Source organism: Heteronotia binoei, chromosome 18 (genome assembly GCF_032191835.1).
Source record: "Heteronotia binoei isolate CCM8104 ecotype False Entrance Well chromosome 18, APGP_CSIRO_Hbin_v1, whole genome shotgun sequence".
NCBI classification, from domain to species: Eukaryota; Metazoa; Chordata; class Lepidosauria; order Squamata; family Gekkonidae; genus Heteronotia; species Heteronotia binoei.
Window position 1 is genome coordinate 41181691 of NC_083240.1, and position 12804 is coordinate 41194494.

The 12804-nt window shown below is 45.2% G+C and overlaps 1 protein-coding gene across 3 annotated transcripts in view; it reads left to right on the forward strand.

The window, feature by feature from the left end:
• The first annotated feature begins 228 nt into the window (after positions 1–228).
• The window catches only part of MED13 (mediator complex subunit 13), a 157171-nt gene continuing 144595 nt past the window's right edge, over positions 229–12804 (forward strand). For 2 of the 3 annotated variants that reach the window (XM_060259552.1, XM_060259553.1), the window contains exons 1-2: positions 302–1415; positions 3356–3590. In XM_060259552.1, coding sequence (XP_060115535.1) covers positions 1350–1415; positions 3356–3590 — 301 coding nt within the window. In that variant the 5' untranslated portion in view covers positions 302–1349. Of the gene's footprint in view, positions 1416–3355; positions 3591–12804 lie in introns of all 3 variants that reach the window. The other variant, XM_060259550.1, reaches the window with a different exon arrangement.

The window sequence follows — 12804 nt, forward strand, 5'->3', positions numbered from 1 at the left end:
CGGGGGGCCCCCCCCTTCCGAATAAGCCGCCACTACAATCTTCCTTGTCAGAAAGAAGGGTGACACGCACGTCTATGTATTTATAGGAAAAGGGGGAAGAGAAAACGTCCTCTGGTTGGAGTACCAAAAGTGCTTGGAAGAGTTGTGATTAATTTTTGGGGGGGGGTTAGGGGCTTTTTGCACTCCTAACAAGGCCGGTCTAGGCACTGCCATCGAAAAGAAGGTGTCTGGAAGAAGTCTGGGGTTCTCTTTTTTTACCGAAAGGAGGGTTGAAGTTGAGCCCTCCTTGAAGTGGGGCGGGCTGCCCGGTTTTTCATTTTGCTCACCCACATCTTTGGGGTAACAAAACCATTCCTTTCAGAGCAGATTCTCCCCCTTGTTCTGGCGGAAGGGACTCCCCGCTCACCTGCCTTCTTACACAACCGCCGAGAAAGAAACACCACAGACTGACCTGGGCTTTCATTTCAGTGCTGGCGATTGGAAAGGAGGATTCTTGGAAGAAAACTCGGAAGGCAGCTCTGTTCCAAGGAACTTTTTTTTTTTCCGCCACCCCACTTCCCCCAGCAGGAGGAATACGAATAAATTTGCCTTTCAGGAGGCTGCTGACCACTTGAGGATCGTTTCCTAGCTGTCGGCTGGCTTCTGCATCCCAGCAAGTGGTTTTTGTTTAAAAAAAATGGCTTAACATTTTAATTTATTTTGGAGGGAGGAAAAAAAAATCATCTCCCCCAAGCCACACGAACAAACCCCATAGACGCTTGGGGTAGACAGACAGAGAATCTCAAAGTCCCTTCTGCAGTCTCCTGGACGACTTGATTCTGTAAATTGGGGTGTGCGTGTGGGGTGTCTAGACGTGAGAAGAGTCCCCCGGATTTATTTCCCTCCCGTCCTTCAAGCACTGGATTATTTGGTCCCCCCTCTTCTTTGGTCGCTGCGAGGCTTTCCAGTCTCCGAAATCCTTGCGCCCAAATCTTGGCTGTGTCTTTACTCCCCTTTCCCTTCTTGTCTGTGGACCGGATCCCTTTCTTTTGGCCGAGAGAGGCTGTGAAACTGATCTCTCTCTCTCTCTCTCTCTACCCAAGATTTTCTGCCACTGAAGCCTCTTCCTGCCTCTCCCCGGATTATTTATTCCCTTCTCTTATTTGTGCGCTGTATGCTCTGAATATCTTCCCTCTTTTTCTGTGACTTCTTTTTTTCCCTTCCAAAAGGAAAAAAAAAAAGGCCCTTTCCCCCTTGGTTGTGTCTCTCCTCCCAGTCTGTGGTGTGTGTGTGTGTCTCTCTCTCTGTCTGTCTCTTTTCTTTCTTGTCGGAGGCTGTGGGATAATGGCGTGTGGGTTGTGGCTGTGAGGATGAGTTCCTGCTTCGTGCCGAACGGGGCCAGCTTGGAGGATTGCCATTCCAATCTCTTCTGTCTGGTAAGTGGCGACTTTTCTCCCTCCCCTTCTTTCTTTTTTACTGATGGTGGGGAGATCGCTGGAGATAACCCAGCAAGTGAGGGAGAAGGGGGGTGGAGGCGAAGGGAGACGAGATGGCTAGGGGAGGGAAGAGGAAAGGAAGGAGGGGGGGGGAGAGGAATGGAAGCAAAGCAGCCATTTTTAGCATTGCTGCTGCTGGAGGAGTCCTCTGGAGTAGGCCTTGCCAGGAATTGCCTCGCTTTCCTGCACGCTCTTCTCTTCTGCCAGAGCTCTTTGCTCCTACACTTTCCAGCCGTTCTTCTTTCCTCTGTCGTATCCTATACCCCCCTTCTGCTTCTTCTTGGCTTTTTGATATTCTCTCCACTTTCGTTTTCTCTCTTTATAAAGTGAGTCTTGTGTTTCCATTTTATCTCAGCTCTGGCTTGCCTCTGTAGCTCTTCGTCCTCATATTCCCCAGGCTAAGTTTGTCTGACCCCACTTTCTCTCCCCCAGGCCCGAAGTGGCACCCTTCTCAAATCCGAGGCAAAAGTACCCTCGCATTCTTTTGGAAAAACTGCAGTGCTGTCTTTAATTTTTGTTAAGGGGGATGTAAGTGACCTCCCCTCAATGCACAATAGCCCTTTCCCTCCCATAGTCTTAAAATATGGTTGTACTCTGGATCATTCCAATTGAACTTTAAGCCCCGGGGGGGGGGCGGTTTGCTGATCTCCCCCTGAGTTTTTTTAGTGCATAGCTAGACTGGCTGGCTGGTGGTGTTAAATCTGGAAGGAAAATCTATGCCAAAGCTGCTGTGTGCTTCTGCATAGCAGAGAATAAGGCATCTAAGCAGCCTGATATATCTGCAGGATCACAAGTTGCTGGCTGAGCCCAACTGCTGTTGCTTGGAGTTACCAGCACCTTTAAGGCATGTTCTCTCCCCCCCCCCCCTTCCCTTCCAAGAGCACCAACTGTTGCAAATTCTGCCACTTGACAGAAGTAGCGGAAGCTTCCTTAGTTGGAATGAAATACTCCAGAAAGGCCTTTTATTGTTTGCATATATAGAGGGGAAGGGGAAACAGCACTCTCTCTCACCAGCCTAAGGAAGGGTGAAGTTTCAACTCTTTGGCAACTTCTGTGGGCTTTGTTTGGAACTGCCTTGTCTCCCCCCCCCCTCCCAGCTTCGTGGACAGTGGGGTCATTCTGTTGAAACTTGATAATTTTTCAAGGTGTTGTGTCTGGGAGAAAAACTGAGCTGGGGAACAGAGATTAGTTGTAATCCTTTTATTTATGGTAATAATTGCCGCATGGAAGACATACGGTAAATTGTTTCGGAGAAAGGGATTTACTTGATTATTTCAGATAAGGAAACCTAACCATAAGCAAACCGGCAGTCTGTCTTGGGCGCTCAGGGGAAGATTCACAGCAAAGTTATGATAGTAAGGGTTCCATGACAGAACTGCTTGAAGCTGGTTAGAAATATGTTCCAGGATTTTCCCCTGATGCTCCTTTTCATTTGGGAACAGGTGTTGTGATATTTTTTGTTACTCTTTGTGCCTTTTATGCAATGTTTGGTCCAGTTTTATAGCAGCTCCATTGTCAGATAAAAACGTGCTAAGTAAATAAAGTAAGCTCACTAACACATGAAGGATCTTTGCATCCAGATTCTCAATAACGGGACATTCAGTAGCATAAATCTCCTCCCCCGCTCCATGGTGGCAAGGCTCTCAACTGATGCATGAGATTTGTAGCCATTGTTGCTAGGCTTTGTCAGACATTTGTTTGGGATAAAAAAGAAAAAAACAATTGTGGGTTTACTCTCTGAAATCTAGTCCCACCCACCCCCCATTAGATGGGAGGAAAGATTTCTAGAAAGTGATCAAGAATCTCTGGGTTGAGTAAATGCTGACACCCAGCTTGTTCAATTTTTGGTACTCTTAATTTCTCTTACATTTTCCCTGCAGGCTGATTTAACAGGGATTAAATGGAAACGATATGTATGGCAAGGTCCAACGTCTGCCCCAATTCTCTTCCCGGTGACGGAAGAAGACCCCATCCTAAGCAGCTACAGCCGTTGCCTGAAGGCTGACATCCTGAGTGTGTGGCGGCGAGACCAGAGACCTGGGCGCAGAGAGCTGTGGATATTCTGGTGGGGGGATGACCCCAGCTTCACTGACCTGATCCATCATGACCTAACAGGTAAGGCAGACAATTTAGCCTCCTGCATTTTGCATGGCAGTGCTGTTCTCAATGTTTCTTTGCTTCCTTATTGCAGAATTGGCTCTCTTGTCAGCTTGGTTGGAGAGAGATGTTTGTGATGGAATGCACATAATTTCATTTGATCATGTGATCTGTTCCTTTCCAGCCCCCCCCCCTTTTTTTTTCTTTTAAGATCTGTGAGTTCTTTGGGGCAGGGATATACATTTTTCTTGTGTTACTCTGCAAAGATGTTATGCGTTAGTCCTATGGAACAAGATTAAAGTCACTGCCTGGCTGTGCTGCTTGGGACCGAGAGACAACCGGCTGATTGGGTGATGTGATAATTTGTGGTGGCCACATGTTGGTGCCTGGCTGCATGGAATGCTGGGAGACCGCTTTATGGGACGGTCTTGCTGAAGGTTGCTCCAGTCTAAATGTGTGCGCTTGATAAATCTTGGATGAGCATTTATTGTAATTGTCAGGAGCAGCCGTGCAGGAGCATCTAATTTTGTCTGCTTATTCCCCCAACCATGAAGTTGGTCTCTGTGTGGCATTAATTGTTGCTGAAATTAGTGTCCTTTGTAAAAATTAGTGATAGACGTAAGTTTATTTGGAAAATCTGTTCTACCTTTAGCTTCAGAATTTCTGAAGAAGTTTCATAGAGAAGAGAGCTTGTTGAAAGCTTGTCCCCCAAAGTCTTGTTGCTTTATGTGGGGCTAGTGGACTCAGATCTAGCTGTTCTTCCTTTGTACCAAAAGTGTACTAAGTATAACTTACAAAAGAGAAATAAACTAAACTGAAAAGCCATCACTGCCCATTTAAAGACATACATTATAAAAGTAAACCCAGGGAAAAATCATGTCAAAATAACAAGTTGCAAAATAGTAGCTGGTTAAAAGATCCATAGAAACACTGGCTATTGTATGAACACATGGGTCAAATCCAGAAGCTTAAAATAGTATTTAAAAGTAGCATAATGTAGAATATACTCAGCACTAGAGAAAGAAGAAGAGCCCCGTGGCACAGAGTGGTAAAGCTGCAGTACTGCAGTCTGAACTCTCTGCTCACGACCTGGTTCGATCCTGGCGAAAGCTGGTTTCAGGTAGCCGGCTCAGGTTGACTCAGCCTTCCATCCTTCCGAGGTTGGTAAAATGAGTACCCAGCTTGCTGGGAGGAAAGTGTAGATGACTGGGAAAGGCAGTGGCAAACGTTGTGAAAGCAGCGTCACCCCAGAGTTGGAAATGACTGGTGCTTGCACAGGGGACTACCTTTACCTTTTAGAGAAAGAAGACAAGTTTAGGTGAATGGCTTCAGCGAAGGGATTAGGCAGACCTTTGGTGGCTGTTTTGGTGGTTCTAAACCACTGCCTTGAAGTATCTCTGCTGCTGAGTACCATGGTTTGGTGTCAGCAGCGTACAGGATGCTGTATGAGAACTTTGTGATGCTATCAGTATCACAGCTAGTGTACAGTTAAGTAGGAAGTGCATGTAGTTGAAATGAGAGCAGATTGGTGAGGCTGAGATAATTGAAGTTTGATGGCAGTGGGATTTGAGGAAGGCTTTAAAATGGTGACGCTTACATTTTCTTGAACAGGCCAGGGTCGGGAGCAGGTGAGTCTTGATCTGATCCATGTTAGAAGATCAGAAGAGTGCTGACTGTTGAAATCTCCTAAAGGCCATTTCTGTGGCAGGCGGGGAAGGGGGAGATGACTGAAGAACTGCGTCCAGGTGCTGAGCATTTTACAGCGCCAACTGTGGACAAGTGTGTTAGTATCTGTCGACAGAAGCCATCACAAATAGCAAAGGGACAAGCCGGGTGTGATAGAAGAATAGCACAGTGAAAGGGAAGGTACAGTGCTGCAGAATAGGTGGATCTGTGGTAGTCTGAGAAATATTGAGACGCTAAATGTAAGAACATGATGTGTAGCAGATTCAGTCTCAGCTAAACTTTGCGTAAAGTGGCCAGCGCGGATTTTAGCAAGACCATGCACACAAAATTATGTCCAAGTCTTTGACTACTTTTGCACCTTTCACCGCTGGGAAGGTACTTAAACTTACCATGGGACGCTGTGGATCCTCTGAATTTAAAGAGGCATTGTTAAATGTTTTCATTTAACACTGTTGGCTTGTGGTTTTTTAATGTACTCCTTGTGTTCTGTTGATGTTATGCAGATGCAATTTAAGTAATAGTCATTCAGGCATTCTGAGTCGTCTTCCTGTTGCACGATTGTTTCCTGTTGAGAACTGGCATGGTGTAGTTGCAGAATGTGTGAGCCAGGAAGTCCCTGTTTCAGATCGTGACTCAGCCATGGGTGTGCTGGATGGCCTCAGTCGAGCTTTCCTCTCATTCAGAACGTGTTCCCCTCTCAGTCTACAATACGGGATTGATAGTACCACCCTACCTTGCATGGGTTGTGGGCCAGTGTTTGTGAAATACTCGGGAATGCATAATGTAGTGGCTAAATTGTTGTTGGCTAATAATAATATAACAGCTGAGTTGTTTAATTTGAGGATGCTGGCTGGAAAGGGAAGTAATTGCTATTTATGGAAGCTGTTCTCCTGTATGTCTTTGTAATTGGTCTCAGCTCTTCAGCCCAGTTCAGACTTAAGCACTTCTAGAGCTCTGAGTGCATAGTGCAGAGCAGTGTCTGCCTGTGGGGCTCAGTGCCCTGAGAAGAATACCTCGTTCCATCCTGGTACACTCCTTCACTTGCAAGTCAAAGCACTCTTCTTCAGAAAGGCCTTTAGAAAGGTAACTGCTGAGTGAGCTTGCTTTTAAGACTGCAGATTTATACCCTACCCTTCTCTCTGAATCAGAGACTCAGAGTGGTTTACAGTCTCCTATATCTTCTCCCCGTGATGCAGAGTGGTAAAGCTGCAGTACTGCAGTTGGAGTCCCAGCGGAAGCTGGTTCAGGTAGCCAGCTCCAGGCTGACTCAGCCTTCCATCCCTCTGAGGTTGGTAAAATGAGCCCCCAGCTTGCTGGGGGAAAGTGTAGATGACTGGGGAAGGCAATGGCAAACCACCTCGTAAAAAGTCTGCCATGAAAACATTGTGAAAGCAACGTCACCCCAGAGTCAGAAACGACTGGTGCTTGCACAGGGGACCTTTCCTTTTCCTTAGTATTTTTAGTAGTTTACCTTTAAGACCAACAGAGTTTTATTCTTATACCTGCAATACAGTGGTGACATCTTTATCATCTGGACACATGGTAAAGAAGCCCTGGGCAGATTCCAGATAAGGCATTCAATGACTTCCACTCCACCATCAACCTGACAATGAACCAATCTGTGCAAGAAATATATTTTCTGGATACTACTGTAAAAATACATGATGGACACACTAGTCACACCTTTATGTTGGAAACCTACCTACCAACAAAAATATTTATATACCTCTAGCCTAAATATACCAAGCAACCCACTGTATACAATGCTAATATATAATTTTAAAAATTATATTTAATTCATTTATACCCTGCCTTTCTTCTTAGTGGGTACCCAAAAGTGGCTTACAGAATTCTCCTGTGCTCCATCTTATCCACACAACAATCCTAGGAGATAGATTAGGCAGCGAGTGTGTGGCTGGCCCAGGGTCACCCAGTGAACTTCCATGGCATGAGCGAGGATTCAAACACAGTCCTCACAGACACTAATCCAACACCACACCAGGTCTTCATCCCACCACCAAACCTTATGTCAGGGGTGGCCAACGGTAGCCCTCCAGATGTTTTTTGCCTACAACTCGCATCAGCCCCAGCCAGCATGGGAGTTGCCTACCCCCGCCTTATGTGAAAATATGTACCAACTCTGCATTGAAAAAGGCCAAATCTTTGGTTTGCTCCTCTTGTTGAAGATTGGTGATTTCCTTTCCTGCTATCTCCACCTCCTCTGTCCAGTAGGCCATTCCAAAAAGTTGGCACTCCTATTGAGAAAGCGGGTGGCCAATGGTAGCTCTCTAGATGTTTTTTGCCTACAACTCCCATCAGCCCCAGCCATTGGTCTGGAGAGCTACCGTTGGCCACCCCTGCACTAGAAGATGCAGGCTAGTAGCTACTTTGAGGACAGCAGCTGGTGTGCAGGATTATGTAGGGCAAGGCGGTCCTTAAGCCATGGGTATGCTTAGCGCATTTTGACGGCAGAGGTGAGATTTGAACCAGGAGCTTTCTGGTTTCCCACTCACTAGTATCTGCTCTAGGTTAGCTCTCTGTGTTCACCATAAAGAGTGGAAGAAGTTGTAGTTGTCTTGATGCCTGTTGTCTTGAAAGAATTGCACTGGTTCTGTTAGCATGATCTTCCCGAATCTCCGTATGTACAGCTATTTTATAGGAAAGGATCTCCTTATATTATGTCCTTGGGAAAGCTTCAGTTACTGGTATTACAGCAACAGATGTGTTTTGAAGTACTTGAGATAGCACCATAAGGACGTAGTTACCACCAATAGTGCTAGGATTGGAAGATATTTGGTAATGCCACTTGTAGAATGGACACTTGGGCCTTCTTGCAGAGCATGCATAAGTTTCCTTCTTTTGCACTGCAAGTTACTTCAGTCATAACTTGCACAGACCATCTTCTCTAAAGCTGAGCTGTATGTTAGGCTGTAAACCTATTTTTATCCTTGATGAGTTTCCTTATTGTGGGGCCCAGACCAGCCTTGCAAATGAATCTTGGAAAGTGTGGGTGCGGATTTTAAGTTGTGTTAGAATGCCCTTTCCAGAGAAGAATGTTTTCTGCATTTTCCAGACCTGTCTGCTCACATGCACAGGGCTTTTTTTTTTTAGTAGGAATGCACAGGAGTGCAGTTCCAGCTAGCTTGGTGTCAGGGGTGTGTGGCCTAATATGCAAATGAGTTCCTGCTGGGCTTTTTTTCCCTACAGGAAAAGCCCTGCCTGTACATATTTTCAATATTTTGTCTGTTATTTGGACACAGCCACCCAGAGTCAGATGGGGAGAAAGAGGGGGGGGGAGAAAGAGGGAGGAGCGTGAAATGTCCATTCCTATTGGCTTTCCCACACAGACCATAGCTTTGAAGACTTGTGTCTTTTATGACCTCATTGGTGGTTAGGGATATTGGACTTCCTCTTCCATTTAATATGCTGCCTAGTTAAAAGTTGCTGTTGGCACCACTAAACTTAATGGGCTTCTTCATGGTGTCCTAGATCAGGGGTGGCCAACGGTAGCTCTCCAAATGTTTTTTGCCTACAACTCCCATCAACCCCAGCCGGCATGGCCAATGGCTGGGGCTGATGGGAGTTGTAGGCCAAAAAAAATCTGGAGAGCTACTGTTGGCCACCCCGTCCTAGATTATTAACACATGCAGTTAGACAACGTCGTTTTTGAGAAAGGCAACTGGGCTGCACCTAATAAGATAAAAAAAGCTAGTTCAGGATTTCATGGAGGGCTCCTTTGAGGAAGGGAAGTGGAGAAGCCCAAGACTACTTTTGGCAAAAATGGACTTGGTGGGAAAAATTCTAGAAACAGCAGAGCTGGACTTTCTATCCCAGCTGTTGGCTGGGAGATCTAAGGAAGAAGCAGGAAAATTACTGGATGAAATTTTATGCCTGGTTAGATACTCAAGACTCTTAAGATTCTCTGGTGTGAGCTTATTTCTCCTTTTTTTCCTGTATTTTATATTACAAAATTGCCTTTACTGGAATTGTCAAAACTAATTTATAATAAATTGTTATAAATTAATATTTATAATATATTATAAATTAAAGATTTATAATATAAAATTTTATAATGTTGATGATGTTTAGTTTAGCGATAATAATATGGGACAGTTTAGGTAAAGAAAGTATTGCAGATGTAGACTTGTGCTCTTTGAAAGTATCTTTATGCAGAATAAGGTTAAAATGTATTGTGCTCTCTGTTCCCTACCCCTGTTCTTTCTGAAACCAATACAACTTTTTAAAATGGCGAGACTACTTTTGGCAAATCCTGTTGCCTCCAGTCCCCTCGCTATCCTTGTCCCCACACAGTTCTGAGCCCAGAGGCAAAAACTTGCCTCACTTTTGGTAGTATATGATTTTGACTGCTACTTTGCATGGACGTTACAGTGAATAATGACCAGTACTGCACAGCACAGTTGAGCCAGAGTTCTGCTTTTGCATGCTTCATAACCCACAGCCAGTTTCTTTACTAATATTTAACTTACGTATTGTGCATTAAAAAAAAAAGTGTTCCTTAAGTTATGTTCCTGGCCCAGTTTTTATAATGATATTTCCTTCTCCGTATCCAGAGTGTCAGAATTCTCTAACACTTGTCGGTATAGGCCTAATGTTTTGTGATCCACATTTTTTTGTTCTTTGAATGTCATTTTGAAATTCCCAAAGGCCTGAACTCTGCTATTCTGTAGCTGGAAAGGATTGGTGGCAGCATAATCTATTAGTGCTTGTCATGATAACAGGGAGGAAGAGTGACTTCAGGAAGCGTTCTTAGAAGGCGGTGGAATGACGGTGGCAAGCTGTCACTTCTTAAAAGGAGTTGCAATCCATTTCTTGTACAGCTTGGGTTTTGGCTTGGCTTCTGAGCTTGAAATATGCTTCTGTGGTCACAGCTTTGTGGTCGCAATGGACTCCAACCCTCTCCGCTGGGCTCTGTAGACGGCAGCTTTTTAGTAGTCGATTTCCAGTAGTTGCTTTCAGACTTAATTCTTGAAGAGAAGTCCCACAAAATTAATTCCAGCAAAAGCTTTTGTGAGTCAGAGCTCACTTCATCAGCTGCTTGAAGCATACATTCATAGCAGTTGTATATTCTCAGAGTTGCAAGGAGCAGAAGATTGGGAGAGGGAGAAATGTGACAAAGAGAGGCTGCTTTGAAACAATAGCCAATCAAAGAGAAATCAGTCCATTCAGAGGCCTACTCCTAATTTCCAAAGATGGGCTGGACAGAGAAATAAAGCTGGATTTAGGCAAGGATAAAGCATAGTAAGCAGCACTAATTAATGTCTGTAATGTCATGCTAATGTCATACTAGTCCTGACCAGGATAGCCCAGGTTAACCTGGTCTTGTCAGATCTCAGAAATTAAGCAGGGACGGCCCTGGCTAGTATTTGAATGGGAGTCCTCCAAGGAATAACGGGGGCTTGATGCAGAGGCAAGCAACAGCAAGCCACCTCTGAGCGTCTCTTGCCTTGAAAACTCTTAAGGGGTTGCCATTGTTCCCTCTAAGCTGCAGAGTCTTTGAGCAAAAATTCTGCTTCGTGAGCTGTTGGCATTAAAGTTGTGAGCTCCTGCATAAATTAGTGTGCTCTGGGGTCATCCTTCGTGAGCTAAGACAAAAAAAATGTGTGAGCTGGAGGTTAAAAAACTGTGAGCTAGCTCACGCTAACTCAGCTTAGAGGGAACACTGGCTATGACTTGATTGCACTTTCCACTAAGGCAGTATTATGCTGAGCTGATGGCAGATGTGGTGAATCAGGAAACCCAAGCCCTTGTTCCGCATGTTGATGTTGAGTTTTCCCTTTGAAGTTCTTTGTGTAGGAGCACAGTAACCTTTAGATCAGTAGCAAGATGTCCTAAAATATTGGAATGCCTCCATATTGCTTTGTGAAAAATGCAGGTTTTCAATGTCACATTTATGCCTGCTTATTCTTTTACGTAGGGAATATCTTTTTTGCCTGATGTTCAGTGGTGGCACATGATGACATAGTTCACATTGGAGAATGAATCTAGGATAGTACTATTAAAGGTAAAGGTAGTCCCCTGTGCAAGCACCAGTCGTTTTTTCCGACTCTGGAGTGACATTGCTTTCACGTTTTCACGGCAGACTTTTTTTTACAGGGTGGTTTGCCATTGCCTTCCCCAGTCATCTACACTTTCCCCCCAGCAAGCTGGGTACTCATTTTACCGACTTCGGAGGGATGGAGGGCTGAGTCAACCTGGAGCCGGCTACCTGAACCCAGCTTCCGCTGGGATCGAACTCAGGTCGTGAGCAGAGGGCTCCGACTGCAGTACTGCAGCTTTACCACTCTGCGCTACTATTACTGCTGTTATAATGTCTTGCCAATAGTATTGCTTCACTGTACAAGGGAACACAGTTGGCATCTGAGTTTGTTTCAGCTCTTAGTTTCTGGGTCTGGATGGCTGTTGTGCATCTGTTGTTGATGGTGAAAGGAAATGCTTATCCTTACACAAGCTTGTCACTTGTGGGAGGGTGTATAGTTTGGATTTGAATTGTCCCTTGTGAGCTGAGATTGTGTCCTGAAGTGCCTCCAACACTGTCTTGCGTCTGTGCGTTGCCAAAGATCAATAGCGGTAGGGAAGCTTGTCCACTGTTGGTGCTTGTCTCATTGAGGGACTACTGAAAACTAGCACTCCATTTAAAAAGGCCTGGCTCAGAGGGCTCTGCTTGGATCTGGAAATGCTGTCAGCTTCAAACCCAAATTGAGGGATGTAGTGCAGCCGCTTTTCATTATTCACTAGTTCTCTTAGCTAGGTCTTTTCTAAACCAATGCAGAGCCAGTTATTGTGTTACTGCATCATGCATGTCTGTAGAAAGTTTGCACAGTGTTGTGATGAGTATGTCAAGAATAGGCATAGGTAGAACCATCAGATCCCTCACTTGGCATAAAATTCACTGGATAACCTTGGGTCAGTGATTTTCTGTCAGTCTAACCTCTCTCACAGGGTTGTTGTGAATACAAAACGAAGGAGGGCAGAACCATGTATGCTGTGAAGAAGAAGAAGATATTGGATTTATATCCCGCCCTCCACTCCAAAGAGTCTCAGAGCGGCTCACAATCTCCTTTACCTTCCTCCCCCACAACAGACACCCTGTGAGGTCGGTGGGACTGGAGAGGACTCTCACAGCAGCTGCCCTTTCAAGGACAACTCCTGCCAGAGCTATGGCTGACCTAAGGCCATTCCAGCAGGTGCAAGTGGAGGAGTGGGGAATCAAACCCGGTTCTCCCAGATAAGAGTCCGCACACTTAACCACTACACCAAACTGGCCTCCTAGGTTGAATCCAAAGTACTGTCAGAAGAGCTTCATTTATGGAACTGAACTTTCCGAAATCCCCCCTTCCCATTACTGCCTCCTTTTGAGTTCTTGAAAATCTTGCTTATGGGCAAAATATTAGGGGACTGGGTACTCAAAGGGGGGGGGGGATGAAGGTCTGCAGTGGGGAGGAGGGATTGATTCCCCTCTGCTGGTAGAAGTGCTTTACGTCAGTGGAAAAAAGACCTTTGGATTCAGCCTCTTGTCTTTGTCTTG